A 14420-nucleotide genomic window follows, 5' to 3' on the forward strand; every position below is an offset into this window, starting at 1 on the left:
AATCACAAAAACAGTATGTAATTATATATGTGTTTTCCGATGGTCTTAGGTGACCCCTGTGAAAGGGTCGTTTGACCCCCAAAGGGGTCGCGACCCACAGGTTGAGAACCGCTGCACTAAGGCATCCCACACAGCTGCTGGTAAAGAATGTTCTGGTAACTGTCTCCAGATTGCCTGCTTCCTAGAGACCACTGGTTAATTTCATGAGGGCCTTCCACATGGCTCCTCTGAAAACAGCTTCAAATAAAGGCCTTGTGTCCTGACAGGCTCACTCTTATAAAGCCCCACACATTTCTAAGGTGTCTCCGATGCACGGCCTAAGGGAGATGCTGTTATCACAGGAATTTAAACCAGGCCATTCATAAACACCACCAGGTCATCGCCTAGAAGTCCCAGTTCAGGGGTGGGACAGGGCATGCGCGGTTTTGGCTTTCAAAGCCCCCTATGTTCCTGTTTTCAGTTACTACACCTCTGGATTAAATAAGCTCTTTCTAATCAATCCCTTGATTATGGGAACTTTTGATTTCCAGAGACCCAGCTCATCAGAGAATTCACTGCTTTGGGCATGTTGATTGTGAAGTTCCCACGGATACTCCAGGGGAGCTGGCTGGCAGATGCTTCCATAATCAGACCTGTGGCTCAGAGAGGGTCCAAGTCTGGAGCTAAGGTTTAGGAGCTCCAGCAGCACTTAAAAGCTCAGACTGGATGAGCGGGCAAAAAAAAAAAAGCAAGTAACAAAAACAGCCAACCACCAACAGTAACCAAGGTAAAGAACGGCAAACAGAGATACTAGGAATCCACTCGGAGAAAGGCTGTCATGTTCCCCAGACCGGAGGGCCAGGGTCGTCACTGCCCTGCCCACTGCTGTTCTCTACACAGCCAACCAAGTAGCTGTTCTCTACACAGCCAACCAAGTAGCTTATTAACACTCAAATGCTTAAATAAAATGCATGAACCACACCCACCTGATGAAGAGAAACCTTAGAAATACCTTTAGAATGATTTCAAGAAAAATTGAGACAAAAGAATTTTAGGGTAATGTGGTATAATCAGAAACCCCTCAATCCCTCAACAATTTCTGTTCATTAAAATTTTAACCTACAGTAGGTTTCAGCTCATGATTTTGTGTAACATTACTTTGTTTCCTGAGGAACAGGATGTGGCCAAATACTTCATACCTGGTTTTCTCTCAAATTCTACAGCATCACTCAGAAAACTATTCACTGAAAAATAACTATTTAAAACATTAACATGCTATTTCAGTAGTTGCCTTTTATTTATTGCTTCATAGTTTTTGTTAATTCATCCAGTTTTTAAAACACCAACATTTTAAGGAATGCTTGTCAAAGACAGCAAAACAGCAGGAGTCTGGCAGAATGCGAGTACTTATTGCTAATTTGGCATCTCCACATCTACTAGGTTCTTAACCACATGATGTTTCCTAAGATTCATCTTCCCAAGCATGTTGATCTGCCAGGGACTCAGTATCGAATGAAATTTACCACTAAAAAAGAGAGAGACAAAGAGAACGGAGGATCCCACAAGAAAACACATTTAGGAAATGCGGCATATTTGCCTCCCTTAGAGTCTCAATGCTCTGAGAATGCAGTAACAGAAACCTGCTAAACCAAACACATCCAAAATTTCATCAGGCAGCACCTACTATTATCTCCAAGAACGGGGCTCCTCCTAGGAACCCCTAGGGAGCTGCCCGTCAGCTAGGAGCTGTCCATGGACTAGCTGGCATCTCACCAGTCAACCTGAGACCCTTTATTACCTCCTCTCCATCCATGGAGCCCAACTATGTGCCTATGATAATGAGATTCTGGTGGTGTTGTAATAACTTGGTTATTACTTAACAGGAAAGGAGGAAAGGGAAGGCTAAATAATATAGGCATGCCATTTACATAGCTTTGCTAAGTCTGTTCCCTGCTGATGGATGTGGAAGGGACTGGACAACAGATGCACACCCAGCAAAGTCTGCATGACATGGGAGGATGACTACCTGCCAGACATACCTGGGAACAAATTAGTGGCCAGGATGGATGTGGCCACTGCAATATTTAAACATCCAAACAAAGGAATCTCTCTCTCTCTCTCCCCCCCCTCCCCCCCACACACACACACTGTGCTTCCCTGCACCCACATGGCCATGTGGGACTCCCACAATGGACCAATGGATTTTCATTAACTTGGAAGCTGAACTATACCGGCTGCAACATGGAACAGACGCTCTGGACACTGGCCTTGTTTCTAGCTCTGCTGGAACCCCAGCTGCACCTTTTCCAGGACTGGCTTAGGGGCAGGGGACTTTGGAATCTGAGGACTGTAACTTAAGGCAAATAAAGTCTTTTTCAACATCCCATCCTCCCATGGGGGCTTCTGAAAGTTCTTACTTCAGTAGTATCCCAAGAACCTCACTCCACGAGTGACGAGGAATTTTGATTCAACATACACAAGTTGGGAAGGCCTGACTTAATACACTGTGAGTGATATTAATAGTAAGTTTCATTATTCAAGACTCAAGAGAACAATGGGGGCTCACATTTTTTAAATTACACATCACACACCTCAAGGTCCTCAAGTGCCCACAACTTTTCTTATTTTTTATGATGAGTAAAACAGGCACATCCATGTCAGACTAGCCAACACACTGTCTTTCTACAACAGTGATGGCGAACCTTTTGAGCTCGGCGTGTCAGCATTTTGAAAAACCCTAACTTAACTCTGGTGCCGTGTCACATATAGAAATTTTTTTGATATTTGCAACCATAGTAAAACAAAGACTTATATTTTTTATATTTATTTTATATATTTAAATGCCATTTAACAAAGAAAAATCAACCAAAAAAATGAGTTCACGTGTCATAGGTTCGCCATCACTGTTCTAGAACCAACCTGGTCATTCAAGTTACTGCTTAAACTTTGACATGAGAATACAAAAAAGGGAGGGAACCACAACAGAGGGTTTCAACAATATTTATAATCGCATTATTCACACCTCGTATATGTGGTTTGAAACTCTTGAGCCTCTATAATTAACCAAAGTGACTAAAAACAGTTTTCAGGAACTGAACTGGGGTTCACTTGCATAGCCTCTCAGGGAGACAATGAAGTGGTCTGCCAGGAGCAGAGCAACCCCAGGCAGAGCCACACGAACCTGCACACTGCCGGCTCGTTTCCCAGGGGCGCAGGCTGTGCACAGACACTGCCAGGAAGAGGTGGGGTGCCAGGAACAGCCGAGAGAGGTAGGTAGGGAACTGGGACAGCAAAGAGGCTGACATCACCGGTGACAAACTTTCAGGGGAAGACTTTTTCAAGTGAAATTCCCTTTCTTAAAATTTAGGAACAGAAAACCATGCTATCTGAATAATAAACTATGAAAACTGGGTGTACGTGTGCAGAATAGCCTGCTGTGATCACATTCAGTTCACACTCAAGTTACCCGACATTGAACAGCACTCACCTACAGCCCTGTCTAGGGTGGGACAGCACACAAGCCATCACCTAAAGGACAGTCTGATACAGCCCAAAGTTCCAATTTGGCTTTCCTTTCTCTCTCCTTCAGTTCAGTATCTTTACTAAGAAATTTCCCTGATCTCTCTCTCCCTCTCAAATCTCCCCCATCTCCGTGCCCTGTCCCAGGGAAATCTTACCCAGGCTTCTCCCAGAGTCTCCAACACTAATCGAGGTTATTTTCTTTAAGCTGCTGTCTCGGCTCTCCACTCCTAAGTCAGTGCTGGAGAAACTCCAAGAAACAGATCCAAGAGGCCACACACTCATCTTACTCTGCCCTCACCTGACCTCCTCTCCTGCTCTCCAAACTGTTTTTCTCAGAATGGCACAAGTGCACCCTAGTTAAATGTGCTCTATGGGCTCCAATCCTAAGCCAAGCTGCCAGGTAAGAGATCCCAAACTGACCAAACAAGAGATCCCAATTTTTAAAAACAAGTTAAAGACGGACACAACTCTAAACACTTGCGGTGCATTCAGTATAGCTTAAGGGACCCAATAATTTGCTCCAAGAAGAAAACAGAAAGTCAGAGACCAAGAACATGCCACTCTAGTTGACAGCTACTCCAATGGACCAGTTCTAAGCTCCCGATTATAAAATGGGAGACACTTGATTAAAACCAGAAAAAGTAATATCAAAGTTGGTACATTATTAAACCAATATGTGAAGCTAGAATTTAAATTCACTTAATAACCTTGAGTTCCTAACCTCCTGCGATTACTTTGAAGTTCATTGTGTACATGGCTGCCTTTCATTAAAGCTGCTGCCTCCTGTTCACAGGGCCCATAAAGGAAAGAACAAGGGATCACACAGGGTTTAATGCACCTCTTAGAAAGCGAGCGCATAGTGAGAGGCCTGAGAAGTCAAGGAGCATGCAGGAACCAGGAGACACTCTTCTTAATACATTCTACACTAGCCAGAGCCTTGCAGGAGCACAGCCACTAAGTGTGCCAATGAGGTTAGAAAGGAGATCCTGACAAGTCATAAAGATTCTCTTAATGAGTTAGAATAAAGACCCCAAAAAAGGGCTAGCAAGTCCTGCAACACCCACTCTCCCCGTCAGTGTTGAAAAGTATATGTGACCTCTATTCAAGTTAGAAGGATCATACTTGGGTTAAAATCAATTTTGGCAGCCATACTTAAACTCCCAGTTTTACATTAAAACAGTAAAAGTGTAATAAGTTCGCTCCCAGAAGATTTTCCCAAGGACATTAGTTAAAAGTTCTTCTCTTTTCGTAACTGCAGCAAAAACAAAACAAAAATATGCTAGGAAACACACTAATTTATTCTGATAAATCTATCCTTTAGAATATAGCAGGAGGAAGCTGAATTTCTGCCAACAACAGTCAAGCTTGTCCAGGGCTGCAATCCACTTTCCAGAGACACGTATGATTCTGGTCCTCTGTGCCTGGCCTGGATCAAGATTTGGAGCAATACCTTCTAACAAGTTCAGAGCTTGGTCTCTAAAATTTTTACACATTAGCACCAGACTCAGGCGAGGGTACACATCATAGCAGTTAACAGCAACTCCATCAATAGGTTATTTCCTAATACAAGTGAGAAGGGGGAACAGACTCTTTGCAACTTGCACCCAAATGGCACCAGTGGCCAGAATTAAGCCCAATGTGCAATGGTAGACAGACACAGAGCCATATAGGATTGTCCATGAGTTCAAGATACCATCTCAACCAGGAGAAAGCTGCCACAGAAGCCTTTCACTCCACTCATTTCTAAGTCCCAGGGAAGAAAGAATATTTGTTACCTGAGGTACCAGAACCCTAGCTGTGGCTGGAAGCAGGAGAAAAAAGCCTCAAGTTCTCTGACCACATGTGCACAAGGTGTGGATGGAGGCAGGGCTCAGGACTTATGAGGAAGGTGCATGTCTGCCTGGGCGACACTGACAGAGCAGCTTACCTCCACGGAAGTCTGTCGATGTCAGGGTCATGTGCCCACTGTCCATCGGGCTGCCATCCCTTTGAGGAGAGGGATACATTGAAGGGAACCAAAGGATCTTCTAAAGGCAAGTTCTTACTGCAAGCTGGTCAAAGGTCCCTGCAATCAAAGAAATCATTGTGGTTTTGCATTTGGCATATGTATGCCCCCTTTCTTCTAGGGACAAGTCTGAAAGATTTCTGACTGGATCTTAACTTTCAAAAAGAAAAGTACCCAGAATCCACCTAGGTATAAAAGAGACAAGAGAAAGACAAGAAGTCTCATGCTACACCTCAGGACAGAAAGCGAGTATAAAAGCATTTCCTTCCCAAAGAAGAGACATAAGTCAATTGTTACTTTTAAAGAATCAGTGTCTTCTATCACATTTCAGCACAAGTCAACTCATCACACCAGTTTAAAATATGTGCCCCCAAATGACTGCAAAACCTATGTGCCACCCTATACCAGCTTTGACTAGAAGCAAGAGAAAAGGCTTGAATGTAAATGAAAAATACAGGTAACTTCTGTAGACGTTGGTCTAGAATCAACCTTGCCATTGACTGATCTCCACTGACAATGGCAGGGAAAAGTCACTAGGGCCAATCGAAGCATATAATGAGTCACAATGTCAATCTTATACTACGTCAACCAAAAATCATCAAAATTCAGGAAACTAAGTTAAGTACCTTATCCAGTGTAAAAAGGCACCTCACCCAGGGTGATACTTAACAGTAAATAGCCAAAACAGCGATCCTTCCCCACTAACTGCAGAGTTAGCCAACTATTTGTATATATTCTATTGTATATCATCTCACAATTTCCTTTTTAAAAAATCCTCTTTCCTTCAGGCACAGAAATGTCTGAAGATATTTGATCCTTGCCACCTCAGTAATGCAAATAATACATCAGAATACCTTTTACAGTTATTTGTGCATCACCCATAGAAAGGAAAACATTCTACTCATAAAGAGCTTTATGAGGGAAAATGCCTCTGTCCTAAAGGTTTCGTTCAATTAACCTTTTAGATATCCAATAGAGCAGTGGTTCTCAACCTTCCTAATGCGCGACTCTTTAACACAGTTCCTCATATTGTGGTGACCCCCAATTTCATTGTTACAAATTGAACATAATTAAAGCATAGTGATTAATCACAAAACAATATGTAATTATATATGTGTTTTCCGATGGTCTTAGGCGACCCCTGTGAAAGGGTCGTTTGACCCCCAAAGGGGTCGCGACCCATAGGTTGAGAACCGCTGCAATAGAGGAAAAGTCCCCAACAAAGTAACTTAGTTCTTTTAAGATGAATCAGAGTAACAGGGACAAAAGGACTCCCAAACAGACCAAAAACCTTTAGGTCTGGTAGGTTCCCAAAAGGGAAATGTCTAAATCCCTTCCTCCACTGTTGAAATGATCAGGAACTAACTCCACATGATTCAGTCCTTCAGGGCCCAACAGGTCTCAATTGTCAGACAAAAAAGCAATGTTACCACAAAGAACCTACCCTAGGATGTTAAGGGTGAAGAATAAACAAACACGGCTGTCATTAAAAACTCATTTCTGCAGAAAACAAGTGTGTTAATAAGTCCCTGGACCGGCTACTCTGCCAGACTGTTTTATGGGCCACTACAGAACCATGCACAGGCCAAGAGCAAGGAAGGACTCACAGACAAAGAGATGGGTTCTTGGCAGACACTGGGCGTGAGCAAAGGAGCTTGAGGGACAAGGCACCCTGCATGGGCTGATGTGACAACCAGCTCTGGCAGCTGAAGCAGCTCTCCATTTCCAATTTCCCGGCAACATAGGAAAGATTTTTGTTTTTAATAGATTGGCTTCTGGATCCATGTCAAAGTGGGCCATAGTTACTGGAACAAATCCAAATCCATTCACTTAAGACATAGAGCTACAGAGGTGAACATAATCTATGTATTGAAGATTAAGTAAAACCATTTATACATGCTAGGCAAGAATTACCTGTTAAACTACCCAAGAAATAAGGAGGCAGTAAATAAAAATTCAACACTAGGACAGTATGTCCTTTTGAAGATGATATTTAACAGCCTAGGATTCAAGGCAAGTGTGAAATGGTGATCCTGGGCTAAGAGCCCGCAGACCCGCTGTTTGGCTGAAATGCTCAAGCTTCCCAGTGGACTCCCACTGGCCATACCCATAGGGAGAGCTCACATGTGAGCAGACGCCAGACTTCCCAATGTTGGTGGCATAGAGTAGATGGTCAAAAAATGGGCACATCAAGGGCAGGACCCCCCAGAACCCCTTGTCAGAGGCGTAGTTGGTTGATCCACCACCTCCCCATTTCTCTCTTCCAGGACTTTGTGACTCTAGGGAAGCTCTTGTGACCCTTCCAGCTCCAGAGGTAAATTCTGTTTGGTGGGAACCAATGAGATAGCCCCATCCCCACAGCCAGGGGCTGACTGTGACTCAGTTCTGATGAATGAAATACGAGGAAAGTGGTCTGGGAAGGCTTCTGAGAAAGGTTTCTGGTACTTGAACAAGCAAATGCTTCCAGGAAAAAGTGACCCTTTACCTGCCCAAAGGTAAAGCCTATAAAGAAAGAAGGAAGTTGTCCTAAGACACATCAAAACTTGTGGTACAAAAGAGCAGCGCAGTGGGGATGAAGGATGAAATAATAGAATGGATCAAAATAGATAAGGGTCTTACATAGATCAATGATGACGGTGCCACAAATCAAAAAATATCAAAACAAGCTTAACTCTCCTTGTTTAATTTAATGAAATAAAAAAGGCCATTTTAGTAGCTAGGCAGTTAGCCCAAAGCTCAGAGGCTATAGTGGGAAGATCTCTGCTTTAGCACTATGAATGACATATCATGTTTAAAAATGAAAAAAAAAATGGCAAGCTATTAGCATCTTTCTTGCTTTTTCATTCATTAATACTACTCTAATGACGAGTCAAAATAATGTAACTTTAAAAAATTATGCCAGAGTACATACATCTCTAACATACACAACACAATCCTTTACCAGAAGAAGCTGTACTTAAATAGAGGACTCTGCTTTCTAAAACTCATCAAGGGACTTTTTCATATCACTTTTCTAGTGAATCCAATGAGTAAAACTACCCTAAAAATTTTTAGGAACTGAAGAAAATTTTACTCTAAGTCAGGGATCTGAATCCACTAGTAAACAACCACTCACTCCATGGCCATGTCTCCTTAATATTCATACTACAACAAAGATGACTACTTACCTATTGTTTTTAACCTCTTTTCCTAGACTAGATGATTGAAACCAAAACATCATTATGCAAACTTTTAATACTAACCCAGTAATAAAGAAACCATTTTCTGCTAACTTCCTCTTTGGCCAATCTTGCTCTATAAAAATGTAAAGCCCCTTAACACTAAGTGAAATTCTAAGGCCCTCTCTCCCATCACTACTTAAAAAAACTAAGAATATTACCTCTGACAACATTATGGGTGTTTTTTTTAAAGGGCAACCAACCATATAAACCACAATTCTTTTCAACTTTGTATCAAAGACCCATTTGTCTCACATATCAATTTAATTTTTACCTTACTTGACAGGAGTATACTAATTTAAACTTCATTAGCCTACCTAGAGGACGGAAAAACAGCCTCTGGGTCATCACTGAGGGCCCTCCTCTGGGCCAAGGAAATGAATGAAACTCTGTTCACAAGATTGGGCAGATACAATCACAGGTCTGGATTCCCGCCCTGCCCAACTTATGATAGTTAGTATGGTTTAACAAGAGCAGTTCATTATGTTTTTAGTCAAATGAGACAGAATCATCTTTTAAGAAATTGTGATACTATTCCTGGCTTTCTGGAGGCAGTTATTTTCTAAACAACAATCTGCCTAGTAAAATATACTAAACACTGTAGACAAAATTATCAAAACTTCTTATCCTACGTGGAGAGTCAACATAGTAAGTGGCTTTGGAAAGGAATGGCTAGCCGAGCACCAAGCCCATTTCCTCTTCCATGAAGCACACAATTAGATGACATTTTCCAGCCTCGCCTGAGTTAGGTGTGGTCCTGTGACTGAGTTCTGGCCAGGACAATGTGAGCAGAAAGAAATAATGTGCTCTATGTCTAAGCCTAGGAACATGAAAACTTCCCACAGGAGCCTCCATTGTTTTGCCCCCATGAGAGTTAAAGCAGGCAAGCCCACAAATGGAAGGAGGGAGCAACAAGGTAGAAGGAACTTGGATTCCTCAATCACTGTTTGGAGCAGCGGTCGCCAACCTTTTGGACCTCACGGACCACCAGTGGTCCACAGACCACCAGTTGGTGACTGCTGGTTTGGAGGAAAACTGCCCACAAACTAGGGCTACCAGTGAGTAAGAAATAAGCATCTATCATATTTGAGCCAGTATACATTTAGGAGGTTATTCTAGCAGCTGACATTATGTTGATTAAATAAATTCACTGGGCATCTCTAGATCAAGGTTAGGTTGACTTAAAATGCATGTTCTAAAATTAGTGACTCAGGCAATTATAGGCCTTACCAGGAAGAATCTCTAAGTATATGCAGTCTAGGTAACACCATGTTTGGCTACAATAAAGCAATTTATTCCCGAATGCAGTAAAAATTCTGCTGAGCAACTGAGGTTGAAGAAAATACTTTTGAACCACTTGATCCTTAATTCCATAGTTAAATATTAGCTGGTATAAAACCACCAGAAAGTTGTGAGGACTTCCACACTTCCTTTGCCGAAGGTACCATAGTTCATATTAAAACACATTAGAATGCCACATGAAGCCCAACACTCAATTTACCATGAAACTACTGTTGAAGTCATTTCACAAAGGACAGTAAGTTACAGTAGAGAGTTCAAGTTGGGGTTTTTTTAGATGTTTGCTTTTTCTCAATAGAAATTCAACATCAAGAAACCTTTGCTTTCCCGTATGGAAGTCACATGTGTTCCCTTTCTGCCCTGTCAAGTCCCAAAGTGAATGCACCTCCACAGCAACATCCACTGTTATTGGCACACTTCCTCCTCCTTGCTTTGACTTCAGTTGGTACCTCCTTTATTGCAAGGTAATTTCAGAGATGAGGTATGAATAAAATCAATCAATCAAGGAAAGTAACACTTATTAAGTAGCTACTACATGTCAGGTACTTTCATGCAATTCCATTTCATCTTTGCAACAATGAGGTATATCCCATTATTTCCCATTTTACAAATGAGGAAACAGGGAAGTTATTTAAAATAAAAAACTTGCTCAAGGCCACACACCCAGACAAGCAAGATTCATGTCGATGACATCTGACTCCAAAACGTATCTTTTCCATTTCAAAATGGTGCACTTAACCTATGACATATTGCCAGCCTTTAGGATATGAAAAAAAAATAGCATTACTACTCAATTTGACTTGCTTTTTTACATATTCATTTTAGTGAGTCAATGGTTCTCAAAATGTTCACTCTTCCACTTATACCTTATTATCACATTTCCACAAAATGAAAGCCTGCACTATCCCTTTGACAAGAGAGTAAGTTGCAAACGGCAACATAGAGAATTTAGAGGATAAAGCTAGGACAGGAGGAGGCCTAGTCTTCCATTATCGGGATGTATTGCTGCCTCCCTCTGAAGTATTCTTTCTACCTATTAAGTTTTAGTTTCCACAAGAATTATTTCATAATTTTTTTTCACCAGTTCTTAAGATTTCCAAAACTCCATTTTGAAAGATACTACATTTCTAAGTTCAGTAAAACAAGCATATGTCAAAGAACCTGGAACACACGAATAGTCTTGAACTTTCTTAGTGGTATGAAATGATTTTTACCCTGCAACATCTAAAGTGGTTCCATGCAAGACTGAAAAGAACACTTAAAGAACTGGTGAAGATCAAGGACATTGTGCCGTGTTGTATTATAATTTCTATTTTATTTAAGTATTTACTTACCTAGAATCCTTAAAAGTCAAATGTAGATAAACTGCTCACTAAGCAACATTATCAATTCTTTAAAACAGCGTTAAATCAAACCACATTTGATAACCAAAATATCAAAAGACTAATATTCTTAGGTTGGCATGAGTTATCATAAACCATGCTAAAATTAGGTGTTTAGCGGTCATCATTATAATAACTTAGTAAGAAATGCATTTTGATGACAAAGTCCCCTTGGAGATACTGTTTTGTTGGAAAGGCAATTTCAATATCAAACACTTCTACCAAAAATATATTTCCATAGTGACATTTAAGATGATAAAACTATCAAAGCCCAGTTCTTTTGATTGCAAAGGTCGAAACGTTTCTCCTTCCTCTGGAAACCCGCTGTGCTATTTATTGAAGTCCTTCACACACACTGCTCCGTCTCAGGCAAGTGCTGCATCATGGAAAATCGCGTTTTTATTTTTAAGCCTTACCTTCAGATAGGATCCATAATATTTGGTTACGTATGGACTATCACACTGACTCAGCACTGTGATTTCCTGTTGAATGTCCTCTATCTCATCTTCAGCTTCTTCCAGATCAATGATTTTTATGGCAACCACTTTCTGAGTCCGATTGTCAATGCCTTTGAACACCTCACCAAAAGAGCCCTTTCCAATTTTCTCCAGCTTTGTAAAAAGCTCTTCTGGATCTGCTTTTAGGTTCTGTAGGAAAAAGAAAGGGAAACATCAGTGACTCACAGCGCTGGGACTGCTTTCTCCTTGTTACTTATTTATAACACTCAGACCATAGTCTTTCAAGGACTGACCCATCTTCCTCATTTAAGGACCAGGCTGGTTGTGACCACAATTCTTCACATTTAGGACTTAAAGATCTGCAAGTCTCCCTTATGTGTGTGCATTAGACTAGAAACAGAGCAAGCGTGTAAACAAACAAATATGCAGATGAGAAAAGCTGGGAACGGCTCCAGCACTTGTATAGTTAAAGTAAATAAAAATCAAAACACTTATTTGACTATATATGGATTTATTGAAAAAATCACTCTTGCCTAAGCAAAAATTCCACCTTCTCCCTTCTCCCAAATTGTCTAAATTCAGGTTGCTATATACCAGTGGTTCCCAATGTGGGGCACGGGAGGGGGAGGGGGGGTTGATTTTTTATTTTTATTTTTAAGGAGGGCAATTCGAGAATGAGTTATTAACAGTAAATTTTTTGCATTTTTTGCTCTCCTCCCCAGGTTATCATACAGTTTCATGGTTTAGGACCGTGTTCCCCAAACCTAGCTGGCTGTGGGGCCTCATATACAGTATATAAATATATATTATGACATTTATGCATCTCAGTTCTCTATTATATGTTTTTAAACTTTATTTACTATTTTTTCATATCACTTCATATTATTATTTTTTTTAACAATTTCTTAGTGATTTCTTCCCTCAGTACTTCAACTGTCCTTTCATTCCTTTTCTCTTTCATGGATGCCATGTTCTTTGGAAGCTTGTTTAGACCAAGGTAATGGCCTTTTAGGCTTCCTCCATGTGAATAGGAGTTCACTGTTTGGTTCACTTTTTGAATAATAAGAATGCTATGTCACAGGGAGGGGCGTCAGGATTTTAGAGATGCTTAGGTGGGGCATGGCCCAAAAAAGGTTGAGAACCACTGCTATATACTAAAATATAGGTTAAATAGCTATATTATGAATAGGAAAAAACATTTATACCCTTACTTCCTAACAGGTATGATTTTCAAGTCCAACAAATACTGTGTCACATACCTTCACTTTCAGCTACTGTCATGGCCTAGCTAAATATTTTAACTAGATCTCAAGAACAAAAAGCAACCTGTTTTCCTTTGTCATGTAAACATCATGCCCTTGATTACCTCCTAAAAGCTCTTACCCACCAACCTGGTTAACTGAAAACACACACACAGTGCCCATTTCCAAGGAATACAGCTGAGGGATGCTGCACATCTCACCACGAGGAAATGCCCAGCCCCAAATGCCAACACACCGGTCCGCAGCCCCACAGAGTGAGAGAGGACTCTGGGAGCCACCAACCCTACAGACAGATACACCTTCCCTCAGAAACACTGCATATGAACAAGAGGACGCCAGGCCAACCCTCAAAGCCTATTACTCCTTCAAGGAAACTGAAATATTGTGGGGAAAGGAGTAAGAGAAGGAAAGAAGGGTTGAAAGGAGAAAGAATAAGAGGCAGAGGAAGAGGAGAGGTCCATAGATGGATAAACGTATGGGGCTCACAGACACAGAATTACAGCAATTATCGGCAGCATTCTGAGTTACATGAGCTTTGTGGGTTTAACCAGGCACTAACTTGCTTTCCAAGAGGAAACACAGGAGTCCCAGCAGCACTTTACAAGGGAACTGCTGAAACCCAGCCAGCCCATTTCTAACGTGGAGGTCTTGGGGTGCCACAGTCATGGGTGGCCTCACTAACACCAAAGAGGCCCTATTTGAGACTGCACACTGAACAATGTAAAAGCTCACAAAACCCACCAATCCTATCAGTAAAAATGAACAAAATAAAGGAAAAATGCACCCTGGACTTGCCAGGGAAAAGGGACGCAGACATTTTCAGCAACTATAAACTCTCCTGTTTTCATACACTTTCTCTTACCTCCTTCCCCCCAGGATGAGAGAGGGTGGCTCTCCTTTTCTTCAGGGCCAATCCTAAAAGCTGGGCCTTTGAATCCATCCTTCTCTCCTCCAGGATGTGAGTTCATTAATAACTCTCTTGCACTTGCCTCTCTTTACTGCCTCTCTGCCTAGGGCAGCATGCTCAGGTTTCTCATTTAAACACACACACACACAAGAACACCGTCCCTGCTTCACTGGTTGCCCTCCGTCCGGTGCCCACCCCTCACTGGTCACCACTGCAGCCTGGCTCCAGCTCTGGCACCAATGATGCAGCGCTGTGCATCTGATCCTCCTCAAACTCCCTCCCCTAGTAACTCGCCAGTCCCTTGGCGTCTACAACCCTGCTCTCCACTCATCTTCTTCCAGGCCCTCTAGTTCCAGAAGAGTCTTCCTGCAGAGACTACCTATATCAG

General features: G+C 41.7%; 1 protein-coding gene and 1 long non-coding RNA gene across 3 annotated transcripts in view; both read right to left on the reverse strand.

Annotated features, from left to right (window-relative positions):
* The window catches only part of STK24 (serine/threonine kinase 24), a 56448-nt gene extending 42368 nt beyond the window's left edge, over positions 1-14080 (reverse strand). Inside the window, exons 1-2 of one of the 2 annotated variants that reach the window (XM_005883628.2) lie at positions 13988-14080; positions 11822-12052 (exon numbers count right to left, since the gene is read on the reverse strand). In XM_005883628.2, the coding sequence (XP_005883690.1) occupies positions 11822-12052; positions 13988-14065 (309 nt within the window). In that variant the 5' untranslated portion in view covers positions 14066-14080. Of the gene's footprint in view, positions 1-5428; positions 5567-11821; positions 12053-13987 lie in introns of those variants that run through there. The other variant, XM_014531213.1, reaches the window with a different exon arrangement.
* On the reverse strand, positions 10206-11810 carry LOC106724306. Its single transcript, XR_001360065.1, has 2 exons — positions 10687-11810; positions 10206-10475 (listed from the first exon to the last, which is right to left on the reverse strand). It is a non-coding gene; the product is annotated as an uncharacterized LOC106724306 (long non-coding RNA).
* Positions 14081-14420: the final 340 nt, after the last annotated feature.

Source organism: Myotis brandtii, unplaced genomic scaffold (assembly GCF_000412655.1).
Source record: "Myotis brandtii unplaced genomic scaffold, ASM41265v1 scaffold796, whole genome shotgun sequence".
Lineage (NCBI taxonomy): Eukaryota > Metazoa > Chordata > Mammalia > Chiroptera > Vespertilionidae > Myotis > Myotis brandtii.